Source organism: Lucilia cuprina, chromosome 5, assembly GCF_022045245.1.
Source record: "Lucilia cuprina isolate Lc7/37 chromosome 5, ASM2204524v1, whole genome shotgun sequence".
In the NCBI taxonomy this organism is placed as follows: Eukaryota; Metazoa; Arthropoda; class Insecta; order Diptera; family Calliphoridae; genus Lucilia; species Lucilia cuprina.
Genome location: NC_060953.1, coordinates 49,576,658 through 49,590,961, shown reverse-complemented (window position 1 = coordinate 49,590,961; position 14,304 = coordinate 49,576,658). Strand labels below are relative to the sequence as shown.

At 27.9% G+C, this 14,304-nt stretch overlaps 1 protein-coding gene across 12 annotated transcripts in view; it reads left to right on the top strand.

Annotated features, from left to right (window-relative positions):
- LOC111678401 (collagen alpha-1(XVIII) chain) overlaps nt 1-14,304 on the top strand; it is a 331,879-nt gene that overhangs the window by 294,141 nt on the left and 23,434 nt on the right. For all 12 annotated transcript variants that reach the window (XM_046953012.1, XM_046953011.1, XM_046953013.1 and 9 more), the window contains one exon: nt 6,419-6,598. In XM_046953012.1, the coding sequence (XP_046808968.1) occupies nt 6,419-6,598 (180 nt within the window). The remainder of the gene's footprint in view (nt 1-6,418; nt 6,599-14,304) is intronic.

Below are 14,304 nucleotides of genomic sequence, written 5' to 3'. Positions count from 1 at the left end.
AACTGAACTAGAACTGAACTAGAACTGAACTAGAACTGAACTAGAACTGAACTAGAACTGAACTAGAACTGAACTAGAACAGAACTAGAACTGAACTAGATCTGAACTGGAACTGAAGTAAAACTTAACTGAAACTGTATTATTTCATTTCCATATGATTATTACTTTTCCTCCTACACAATCACAAATTTGTGTAAACCTTAAAAACTCAGGAATTCTTGTTTGCAGCTGTTCTTAACATTTCTCTCTTGTGTAGTTTTTGTTGTTGTCAGGCTAAAGTTGAAAACTAAACAAAAAAATATGAAGCAGGTGAATATGACCACAACTTCAGTTGAAGCAAGAAAATGAATGAAATAAAAATAAATATCTTTGGAAGAATAAGAAAAAGACACACTTAAACACAACCGCGCTATTTTACTTCTAGAGCATAATAACAGGTGCTTAAATATAAAATTATTTTAATTTGATCAAGACATGATAAGAAGAGTCTTAGCTCCAATAGTCTGCTGTTGCCACGTTCTAAGTTTATTTGAGGAGAAGTAAAAAAATAAACAAATATAAAAAAATATATATTGTAAAATGCCATTTAAATAAATTCTGGGTAGTTACGTTTATTTTTCTTGCAACATTTAAAATTGTTGTACTTTGTTGTAGGTTATATGAATTACTTTTTTATACTTAAGATTTTCTTTTGAAAAAATTAAAGCATTTTGTTTTAAGGCTTCTTGTCCCTGTTTACTTAAAAATATAAAAAATATATTTTCGTTTGTGTTTTCTTGTTATTTTGAAGAAAACTATGTACAATTTATGTGTTTGTGTTTTCCTCTATGCTTGAATGTTAAGAACACCTTTTCGAAGATTTATGTTTTCCTTATACCTGTCTAGAGGGTAGAAAGTAAGCATAGGTATTTAATTAAATATATTTGTATAAGCAATGGAGTTATGTTTTTTTTTTAAATTTCCCTTATATAGTAGAAGCTTTTAAATTCGATGGACATACTTATAATACTTATTGTCTCTAACTGTTAGGTGGCTATACTTCTCTCCTTCTATAGCTTCCACATATATATTTATTTATAAGCTTACCATTTTATACAATTTTTGGTAAATAATAAATGTGGTGGCATTTAAATTGGTCATGATTCTGAAAGATGAATGTTTTTTAATGAATGGTAATTTTATTATTTATTGAAATTATTCACCATCTTTATGCAGAAATTAAGAAAACCAGAAAGACACACACACATACATGTTTTATGTTATTTCTAAAACAGTATACCCAAATTGAAGTTTACCGATCGACCGATCCCATTCTGTGTCAATTAAAACCTGTACGTCTGCCTGCCCCGCTTGCCGTTTACAAGATGTTCTGATGACATTTGGACAAAACGTGTATTTTGGTGCAAAAAAACCAGCTCCCATACAATCCGATTTTACATTAGGGGCTTTTAGATCATAACTATGACAAATTCCCTGTAAGAGTATGTTTCCTTGATGAATGAAAATCTTGGTGTTTTGCAATCCCGGGAAAATAGGTCCACCAGTACCTCTGGTCTGCTAGGTCTATAAACTGGTGATGTATCTTTACTCCTCGAACATTCCTTTGAATTTGACATGCGATTGAACTTGAGAACTACATAATCTGGTACTAGGGATATCCAGTTTCCCGCAGTACTATGTTCTGGCTGGTCAGTTGGTTGGGGGTTTTACGGAATCCACGTAGTGATTTAAATCAAAATTCGCTGGAAGAGTGAATTGCGGTTAAAAGACTGATTCACGGCAAAATTTATATATACGGGCCTTGCCAGCCAGCATACATAGAATGAGTGTGCAGGGTGTAGTTCTATATGAGTACTTATGTTGGATGAATGAGAAGTGTGCTGGATTGATACAATTGAATTATATTTCATTGTCCAGGTATTGTTCAGTTTATAGTGTAGTCGAGTCTTTAGTCTAGCCTAGTCTATAATCTAGTCTATAGTCTAGTCTATAGTCTAGTCTATAGTCTAGTCTATAGTCTAGTCTATAGTCTAGTCTATAGTCTAGTCTATAGTCTAGTCAATAGTCTAGTCTATAGTCTAGTCTATAGTCTAGTCTATAGTCTAGTCTATAGTCTAGTCTATAGTCTAGTCTATAGTCCAGTCTATAGTCTAGTCTAGTCTTGTAGTCCAAAGTCTAGCCTATCCAGTCTATAGTCTAGTCTACAGTTCAGTAGACTATAGTCTATAGCCTAGTCTATGATCTTGTTTAGAGTTTAGTTTTTGTAATCTATATTCTAGTCTAAAGTCTATTCAAGAGTCTGGCCATGTCTATATTCTTTGTGTTGGTATTTTCTAGTCTATAGTACAAAATTTAGTCTGTAGTCTATATTTTTGTTTGTAGTCCGGTCTTGTTATTGTTAAATTGTTATTACATAAACTAAGTACATATTTGGCTTAATTTTACTTAATCTTGATATTTCTCCTCCTTTTAAAATTCTATAAGACATATTTTATTTTGTCATTTAAAACCCCTCCAAAACCAACCTACTTGTTCCAATTATTGTTTCACTGTTCTGCTCCAGATAAAATGTGATGGATATAAAACAGTGAAAAAAAACATACCAAAGAAATTTAAAATAATAAAAAGGACCCAAACAGCAGAAAAAATAAATAAAAAGAAAACATAAGTTTTATCTCAACTCATTATTGCAGCTTTAAGTCGCAACTTAACAACAATAATACCAAAACCATGTAGTTTATATTTATATAAGAAAGCATAATCTGTCCCCTACCATGGAAATTTTAACAAGCAGACAAACACCACTTAAAACTAGATGATATCGCGTACTCGAAGAGATTACAGAGAATTTATAAAAAAAAGTATTTTCTTCTAACAATAAAGACAAACATTTTTCTCAGATTAAATGAGTCTCCTTATTTTAATGGTTTTGTTTTCGAGGTGATGAAAAAAAATAAATATAAATGGCAAGAAATTGTTTTAAATTTCTATGTTTAACTTTTTTTATTCTTATTTCTATTTCATTATAAATTATTTGTTGTCCTTTTTATAAGAGCTATTGTGTGTGGTTTCTTTCGAAGATGTAGGGTGTTTTGATGATTGCCATTGTTTTGAATTGCACGTTAAATATTACTGGTAAAACATGGTGATTATGGTTGTCATTGTTTTTTTAACTTTTTTTTTAGAAAATAAACATCTGTTGTTTTTTTTTTTTTTTTGCTTTTAATTTTTGGAAAAACAACCTGAGATTACACGTTTTATGATGTGGTTTTTAATTTCTATAATCTTTGTAATTGTAGTTGTTGAAATTGTAAAAAACTTGTTATTTAAATAAATTGTAGATTATTAAATCTAAAAATTATTTTGAAGAATTTGTTTATTTCACTTAATATTGAGTATTTGTAATGGATATTTTTGAAAAGAAGGATTACAAATTGGGAGTTGTTGTAGTTATCTTAAAAAAATTTTGATTGTTTGCTTAACTAAATCAAAGGTATTAAGCTTGTTTCTGAACCAGATATTATAGGTGTTTGGTTTTTGTATAGAAATATAATTAAAATCTTTAAAGCCTTTGTCAATATCTTGTTTTACAAAAACATCGCTAAAATGACTTTTATAATAAAAAACAACTTGTGTTTATTGATTTTTAAATCAGTGTGAAGGCGACTTTATATGGGGGTAGGGTCATTGCGAAACGCACCAGTAACGTTCAGACTTACCAAAAATTAATTTGTGTTAATTTTGGTTGAATTGCTAGAACATTTAACATAATTATGGATTCAGAAGCCCTATTTAAAGTGCACGGTTGTATGGAGGCTATGTGAAATAGTGAACCGATTTTAGCCATTTTCAATAAGCTTCTTTCTTTTGCCAAAGAAAACGTTTGTGTTCAGTTTCATCCAAAATTTCTTGAAAATTTCGATTACATATTTTACATGGACGACGGGCGGACATAGCTAAGTCGATTCAGAAAATGATTCTGAGCCCAAGAACGAAGCCTCCAATTGGTTGCATAACGGAAATGCTGGTTTTTTATCTTTTCCATCTTTCTGGCAATATAAAGATTTAGGGGCAAAGAAATGTGAAATGAAGTGTATCCCTTAGAGAGCATTCTGGCAGTCACCTCTAATCTCTTATGCTAAAAACTTAGTCGTATTTAATAGATTATATCATATTCTTAGTGATATTTCAAAGACTTTGTCCTATTACAAAAGAGTTAATTTTGTTCTAAATCCTATATCGTATTCTAACGTTAACATCGTAGTGTAAAAACTTTGTCTTATTCCAATGACTTTCAATGTCAAATTCTGAAGACTTCGTTTAATTATATGTCTTTGTCTTATATATACGACAATATCGCTTTCTAAAGACTATGTCGAAGCTTTATGACAATGTCGCTTTCTAAATACTAAGTTGTTTTTCAAAGATTATATCGTTGTCTAAAGAGTAGGTCATTTTCTAAAGACTACATATCATTTCAAAAACTTAGTGATATATCAAAGACTTCCTTGTGTTTTCAAAGCATTCATCATATTGAAAAGTCTTTTTCGTTTTCTTATGTTATCGCCGTAGTGTAAAGACGTATTTCATAGACTTCGTCAAATTCTGAAGACTTTGTTAAATTCTATGTCTATGTTTCGTTTTTATGACAATATCGCTTTCTATAGACTAAGTCGTATCTTTATGACAATGTCGTATTCTTAAGAGTAGATCATTTTGTAAGGTGTGAATCGTGATCTCAAGAATAAATTCTCTTCCAAAAACTTTGTAATATTTTAAAGACTTCACCGTATTCCGATTCGTTCATCGTATCTAAAAGACTTTGTCGTATTCTAATGTTAACGTCATTATGTAAAGACTTTGTCTTTGTCTTATTTTTTTGACAATATCGTTTTCTAAAGACTTACTGCCTTATTCGTAAACATTTATCAAAGTTTTATAGAGCAAATTTTCTATATGAAAAACTGATTTGTAAGTATTTGATAAAATTTTATGAATAAGACCCTAAGTTGTATTTCAAATATTATATCGTATTCTAAATAGTACGTCATACTTTTAAGTATACTTCGTAGTGATTGACTATATCTATTCCACACGCAGAGAAAAAAACATGATTGTGGTAACTATGTTCTAAAAGCAACATATTATGGTAAAAATTATGAATGTTATGTAAATATATTATTGTTATTGCAAAAAATTTTAAAATATTATATTATGATTATATACAGTTTAAATATTTCATCATAACATATTTTGTTGACCATAATATTGTTTGTTGTACGTGACTATATTATGATGTGATAATAAAAAAATGTATCGAAATCAAATTTATTTTTATAACTGACTCAGTAAATTACACTTTCCAAAAAAGTAAAAAATGTATGTATATGAATACATATACTAACAATATATGATACAATTTACAGATTTCAATTTGGTTACAAAAAAATGACTACATTATTCTATACAAAGTTGTATACTAATCAGTATGAGGTGTGCGGCTAAAGTTTTTTTGTTGTGCCAGCAGACATAGAAAGACAAAACTTAGAATTTTTATATAACATATAACAACATAACATATAGTGGTTATATGGAAGTACAAATGGTTTTAAATAACATAATATGTTTTCATTGTTACCAGTGAATCATACTAAAATTTAAAGTTGCCATGAAGATGAAAATGATTACAGTAACAACAATATTGTTTAAGTGGAATGAAAATAACTATTATATGTTTTTGATAACAATATACGGTTGCAATGAACATATTTCAGTTAGAGTAACCTTGTCGGACCATGTTTTTTCTTTGCATACATTTCAATATAAAAACTAAGTCGTTTTCTAAAAACTATTTCCTATTGTGAAGACTAAATTTTGTTCCAATAAATCCATAAATTATGTCATATTCCAAAGCGTACGTCGTATTCCATGCATAAGTACATCATTATATCCTAAAGACCCTATGTTAAATATTTAAAGATTATAAAGACTACGCTATATACCAAAAATAGCATTGTATATTAATAACTAACTTGTATAATAATAATATTTTTTAAACCCTAGATTACTTTTTATTATATTAAATATTTATAGACAAAAAATTTAACAAAGGAATGTAAAAACTCTCACTTCACTTAACTAATTAAATTCCCCTAACAAAATATTCATATAAATTTCGTAAAACTCAACAAAGTTTTTAATTTTATTAGCAAATAATACTGAGATACAGGTCAATAAAATACAAATGAAATATAATTAAATATTAATTAACAATAGCAAAGCATTTTTAATTTCCATTAAAATGTCAAAGAACATATTTTCTCATAATAAATTACAAAATTTTACTACAAACCTATAAAAATATATACTTTAACTTTTAAATACATAAATTTCTCTTCTCCTCTATCTTTATTTGTAGAGTACAAAATCTTGATTCAATTGTACGTGTCGCAGACCGCGATCTACCAGTAGTGAATACCAGAGGTGATGTACTATTCAATTCATGGAAGGGCATATTTAATGGACAAGGTGGTTTCTTTTCACAAGCACCACGCATTTATAGTTTCAGTGGTAAAAGTGTTTTAACGGATCCAATGTGGTAAGTCAAACAATATACATTTACATTATACAAATATATTTTTTTACTCTACACATTTTTGGTAAAGAACCCTCCAATAATTTTTAACATTATATACCTACTTGCTTACATTTTGTAAAAAAATTCTTATACATCTATAAATTTGTTTGCCATAATACGACTATTTTTGTTTGGTAACCAGCAGTAATATCGAAAAAAAATAGTAAAACCAAAGACCTGGGCCAATTCATTTCTTACCTTACCAAAACAAAAATTTCTTTCTTTTATAAATTGTAAAGAAAGCTAAACTTTTTTGGGGGCAACTGGTTGGGTGGTTTCATTCTTTTTTTATCTGTTATACTTGTTGTAGTAATATTTTATTTTTTTCAGCAATTTTTGTTTTGTTTCTTTTGGAATGTTGTAATTTAACATTTAAGCCATGTAATTACGTTTCGTAAACAATACAAATATAATAGCAATAACAACAACAGCAACAAACAACGGCCAAATAACATGAACATTTTGAACAATTACAACAACTGTAAGCTGTAACAAGTAAGAAATTAATAAGAGGTGGTGGCCTTTCTAAAACTTTTACTTGGGAAGGGTCACTTGTTATACACAGTGGTATGTTAAGAAGTTTAATTGGTTTTTCTTTCGAAGAAAGATAAAGTCAATCAAATGTCTTCTTATATCCGCAAACATTTCTGTTATGGAAGTAATATATTATTTTTAAAGCTAGTGAAATAATAATTTCTATAATATTAAAGATTAAATAATTTTCAAAATAGTACGAATCATAGACTAGATTTTGCTTCAGTCTAGACAAAGTTTTATAGAAAAGTGGCATCTAGCTTAGAGTAAAGTTTGCTTTGGTCTAGAGTAAAGTTTTAAAGAAAAGTTGCCTCTAGTCTAGGGCAAAGTTTTATAGAAGTACTAGCTCAAGCCCAGAGCAAAGTTTTATAGAAAAGTTTTCTCCAGTCTAGTGCAAAGTTTTATAGAAAAGTTTGCTCTAGTCTAGAGCACAGTTTTATTTAAAATATTGCTCAATTCTCGAGGAAAGTTTTATAGAAAAGTCTGAACTAGTCTAGATCAAAGTTTTATGGAAAAACTTGCTCTAGTCTAGAGCAAAATTTTATGGAAAAACTTGCTCTAGTCTAGAGCAAAGTTTTACAGAAAAACTTGCTCTAGTCTAGAGCGAAGTTTTATAGTAAACTTATTCTAGTCCAGAGCAAAGTTTTACAGAAAAACTTGCTCTAGTCTAGAGCGAAGTTTTATAGAAAACTTATTCTAGTCTAGAGCAAAGTTTTATAGAAAACTTATTCTAGTCTAGAGCAAAGTTTTATAGAAAAGCTTGCTCTAGTCTAGGGCAAAGTTTTATAGAAAAACTTGCTCTAGTCTAGAGCAAAGTTTTATAGAAAAACTTGCTCTAGTCTACAGCAAAGTTTTGTAGAAAAACTTGCTTTAGTTTAGAGTAAAGTTTTATAGAAAAACTTACTTTAGTCTACAGAAAAGTTTTGTAGAAAAACTTACTTTACTCTAGACTAAAGTTTGATAGAAAAACTTGCTCTAGTCTAAAGAAAAGTTTTATGGAAAAGTTTACTGCAGTGAAGAGCAAAGTTGTATAAAGAAATTTGGTAAAGTATAGTTCAAAGCTTTATAAACATATTTGTTCTGGTCTAAAGCAAAGTTTTATAGAAAAGTCCGTTCAAGTTTAGGGCAAAGATTAATAGAAAAACTTGTATAGGAAAGTTTGATCTACTCTAGAGTTAAGTTTTATAGAAAATTTTGCTTTAATCAGTTTTAACGAAACGTTAACTTTTGTCTTGTTTAAAGTTCTAGTGGAACATTTTATGGAAAAAGTTTTCCTCGAGTAATAAAATAAATATGAAACCAAATGTTTAATCTTAGCCTGAATATAATTTTTAATTACATTCATCGGACTACTCATAAAAACTTCCATACCTTCACCACTGTTTGACCTTTAAAAATTGCTTGTTTTCTTGAGAAAATTTCAACAATTGTAAGAATTCCAATTGTATATTTTATTTTTATTTTTCATTATTATATATTTATTTTGTATTTCTGTGGCTTAAACCACAAACAAGATAAAATTCATTGTTTCAATTGTTATTTTCTTATTTTTTTATTTTATAATGTTTTTATTTCATTTTTTTTAACTTAAGGTACTTTTTATATTATTTTTTGTCCCTTCACGTCTTGTACATACATAAAATTTAAGTGGCCATCAATTTGGTAGGTATTAAAGATTGTGCTTGTTGTATGCATACATTTGTCCACATTTAAATGGTAGATATCAGAAATATTATATTGTTATTCCGCTGCCATGACTTAATAGATCTTTTGTTGATTTTAAAAGACTACTATGGCAAGGTTATATAGCTGCAGGAATCTCATATTTACAAGTATGAGTTGTTGGGGACTATTAAAAAAAGTGTATGTTTTTAAAATCGTTTTTATTAGATTAACAATTAACATTTGGACATTGAATGTTAAATGTTAAATGAAAGATTTATTAGCATTAGAAGTGATAGCTTTTCAGAAGCCTAAAAGTAATAACAATAAAAATAATATTAATTTGTTTGATAGATATGAGTAAAATAAATATTTTTTATTATCATATAATTTGACCAAATAAATTATATAATAATTTAAGCTTTTAGCTAATGTTTAAGAATAAATAAAAAAGAATATTAAAAAAATAAGAAATTAAAATTCAGAATTAGAAAAATAACATAAATTTCATATACCCAATGTTCTCTTTAAAATTTGCATCTTATATTTTTATGATTTATTCCTAAAAACTGCAAATAATTAAATTTATTTTTTAAATTCAATTTTTATACAAATCTACAATAATTGCTATTAAAACCAAATGTTAAATGCATGGATAAGTTTGTGTGTGTGTATGTCAAATTTTATTCAATTTACCTTTTTCGAAGTCATGTTTAGTCAAAAATAGAATAAATAATAATAAAACAAATATCAATTATATGACACAAATAAATGAAAGAATTTAAATACACATAGATAAAAATTAAAGATAAAGAACAAGAATAGAAAATAAGAAATTTGCATACAAAAATTTAACAACCGTAAAAGTGTCTATTTAACCCTAAAATGAGTAGATGGGTATAATAGGGGACAGAATATAAGAAATGTGCTGGTTTTGTTTTTGAAAATTTTTATATATAACTTTTCTCTAAAATAGGTCAACATTTTCTATAAAACTTTGCTCTAGACTAGACCAAGTTTTCCTGTAAAACATTGCCCTAGACTAGAGCAAGTTTTCCCATAAAACTTTGCTCAAGACTGGATCAAAGTTTTCCTATAAAACTTTGCTCTTGACTGGAGCAAACTTTTCCTATAAAACTTTACTCTAGAATAGAGCAAGTTTTCCTATAAAACTTTGCTCTACACTAGAGCAAAGACTGCTCAAGACTAGATCAAACTTTTTCTATAAAACTTTGCTCTAGACTGGAGCAAACTTTTCCTATAAAACTTTGCTATAGACTAGAGCAAGTTTTCCTATAAAACTTTGCTCTAGACTAGAGCAAGTTTTCCTATAAAGCTTTGCTCTAGACTAAAGCAAATTTTCCTATAAAGCTTTGCTTTAGAGTAGAGCAAGTTTTCCCATAAAACTTTGCTCTGGACTAGAGCAAGTTTTCCTATAAAACTTTACTCTAGACTAAAGCAAGTTTTCCTATAAAACTTTGCTTAAGACTAGAGCCGAATTTTCTACAAAACTTTGCTTTATACTTAATCAAGCCCCAGCAAGAAGAGAACTTCCAAAGAAGCGAAAAAGAAATAGAAGTAAAAAGATCTGAAGAAGTGATGATTTTAACGCAGGCTTGTCATAGGAGGAATGTCCTTTTTATTTGATTCCAAATTCATTACATCTTCATTCATAGGAAGTAATTTTTATTTTCTTTTTTGCAGGCTGATTTTTTAAACCTAGTTCTAGACTTAAAATAGTTTAAAATGAAGCTTTGATTCGGACTAAATCAAGTTTGTTATAAAACTTTGCATTATACTAAAACGTGAAGGTTTCTGTATAAAATTTTCCCTTAACTTGTTTCTTATCAGTTTAGAGTTCTTTTACAATTTTCACACTTTTGAATTTCCTTAAAGGTTTAATTAATTTATTTTTTATATGTGTAAATAAAATACCTACATTTAAAATTCACATATAAATGAACATAAAAGGAAAATTTGCATTTAAATAAATTTTTTGTTGAGAAAAAGCAAAAAAAAATTGAAAAAAGAAAACTTTTCATTTCAAAAATACTTTCATTGTTAGTTGCTCATTTTGAAAAGTATTTCATACTTATTTTCAACTTTACTTAACGTGTTTTTAACTTTTTTCATTTAGTTCTTTCTTTTTGGCAATTTTTGTTGCTTGATGACTTCTTGTCTTCTTTAAATTCAATTGCATTTAATTATGCAAATGTTTAAAATTCTTTGAAATATGTACACACACACATATGTACATATATACACTAAATATTAAAATACTTTTTTATATGCAAATATATAAAGACAAAAATGTACACAGACTTATATGTATGGTATACATGTATGTTTGTATGTACATATAAATAAATTATTTAGAAATTTTTAAATGACACAAGTAAGAGACATTTATATAAATATATGCCGACAAATATGCATATACCTAAGTAAGAAGTTCCCAATCTATCAAAATTTAAATTTTTGAAAAAATCTATTCACAATAAATTCATTAAAGTGTAAATTTAAACAACTCTCACTCTAAACGACACAACTCATTCAAAGTTCTGTATTCTACTATTACTAAATTGAAACATTAAAAAGTTTTCAAATGTTCTACATTCTACCATAATTCCATTACGACTCTAAAAAGTCTTTAAATATGTGAGTGAAACTTGTTATAAATTTGATCAACATTTAGAAAATTGTATTTTGTTTCTGCAAAAGTTTACTTTTTACGTATCCAAATGTGTAAATATAGAAAATATTTACTAATTTAAATATTTTAAATGTTTTACTTTTTCAAATAGTTTTCTTTATAACACATTCAAACGTCTACAGATGAATATCTAAAATATTTTGACAAATTTATATTATTTGGCAAAGTGACAAGAAAATACATTTTTTTTTCTCCTATAGTAAAATAGTCATAAAAATTATATTTTAATTTTACTTAATAAATGTGGTCAGCTATAGTAACGTTAGTACACCACTATAGTAGGGAGGGTATTATGCGTTTGTGCTGATGTTTGTAACACCCAAAAATATTGATCCTAGACCCACCTCAGAATCACTTTCTGAGTTGATTTAGCTATGTCCGTCTGTCTGTTTGTGCGCACGCTACAGGTCGCAAATTTCAAGATAATTTGATAAAAAATGGTTGAAATCGGTTAAATATTACGCCTAGCCCAATTACAACCATATCCCCGAATCCGACCTTTAGGCTCTTAATTACTTTTAATGTTCCATTATGTCAACAACGATAAATAACACTACTGATTTTTATAATAATCGGGCCTCATTTGACTCTAGCCCACATACAAACTTACCTTCAGAAATGTCTTGAAGGTGAAAATTCACTTATAATTACTAATAAAATCATTAAAATATAAATAAATAGAGAAAATTTTAATAGCAAAAGTTACTTTAGTTTAAAGCAAAGCTTTGCTCTAGTCTAGAGCAAAGTGAGTGCAGAATATAAATGTCTTATACTTAAACTTGGTCTATACTACTGCAAAGTTTTTAGAAAATTTCGCTCAAGTCTAGAACAAAACTTTATAGAAAAATTCACTTTAATCTAGAGCAAAGTGAGTCCAGAATACAAACTTAGTCTTAAACTTGATCTTTGATGATTTTGGTCTATGGCTTATTTCTATAGAAAATTTTTATCAATTTTCTCTAGTAAAAATTTTTTAATCAAGTCTAAAGTAAGGTTTTATAGAAAATTTTGTTAAAATCTAGTGTAAAGTTTTATGGTTAATTTTGATAGTCAAAAACAAACTTTTACCGAAAAATTCCTCACTGCACTGCAGAGCAAAGCTTTACAGAAAAACCTGCTCTAGTCTAGAGTAAAGTTTCTAAAATACTTGATATTTATAAAAAGAGAATTAGACCAGAGTCTAAAGAAAATTTTGATAACTTATTGAGAGAGCAAATTTTATAAGAAGCCATGCTTTAGCCTAATTTTTTAAAATAAAATATTAAAAAGTATTTGCATACAACGTTAAAGAGCAATATTAAATTTTCATTCCTAATGTGTTATTTGTTAAAAAGAAAATCTTGATTTTATTCAAATGTCCTTAAACAGTTTGCCAACAATTCTTTTATTGTAGGTTATCATTGATACACTTAAACACACACACTCAAGCTTACCAAAGATGTTAAGCTCACAACATACATAAATGCATGCATTTTGTACTTGACGAAGGAAAAAGTACCAGTAACAAATTAAAAAGAAAAATTGTTAATTTAATTTCTCTTGGTTTGTCGGAATCTTGAGATTAATTTCGATTATGAAAAAAGATACATTACAAAAAATTACTTTTATAGATTAGTGTACCATTTTACCACATAAATACAAAACTAAGTACGTGTGATATATACCAAGAAAAAATACAATAATAATAAACAAAGGCGAATGTTATAGAGGAAAAGGGAGATGGTGGAATACCAACAGCAGTATCAGTAAAAAACAGAGCTTAAACAACAATAATTTTCTAGGGAACAATTTGGCAATTTATATATAAACGTAGGTACAACATGCTGATATTCTTATCTCTGGTTATAAGTGAAAAGTGCCTATGTTGGTTTAAATAAATTTTCATAATTAAACATTTAAAAAACATTTTATCTTTCTAATATATGAATTATCTAAAATTCTTTAGGACAAAATATTGATAATTTTCATTGTGATCTCAGTTATCTCTTGTGATTGACCTAATGTGCAGTATGATTTAACTACTTATTCCTATAGTACATTCATACTTTTGCAAATAAATATTCCTATATTTTTACATAGTTCCATTTGATAGAAAAAAAGTGAAGGGAAATCTAAAAATATTTGTATGTTAAGTGTTAAGTTGTGTGTTGTTTGTACGTTTATTTTTCTGTTGAGTTTAAATTTGTAGGTTATGTGTGCTTGTGGGTTGAAATGCTTACGAGGCACATCCGGTATGCAGTACTAATGTTTTCTACTTTAGTTTCCTGCTAGTATTCACCCATTAAGTAAGTTTGAACTTTTTCACAAATTTGTTCACTTTGTTCCTGCACTACAATTGTTTTTTTTTTCATAGTTTTCAGTATTTTGACAAACTGTTGTTTATGTGTACATGTGACGCTGCTAGTCGGAGCTGTATGGCCATTTGTCTGCTTGTCTCTTGAGAGTCAAGGAAGCATTCATTCAGATATATGCTAGTTTATACATTTTATATGAACCTACCTACAAACATATATAATTTTTCTGCAATAGTAGCCGCAAACATATATATGTATCTCGTTATCAGGAAGACAGTAGCGCACTGCTGCTAATTTAAAACAATATATATTTTCAGTAGCACTTTTTTGGTTTTGTGATCATATGTAAATTTTTCCATTAAGAAGAATATAAAAATTAAAATTTCTACTACTAGATATATAGATAGATAGATAGATAGATAGATAGATAGATAGATAGATAGATAGATAGATAGATAGATAGA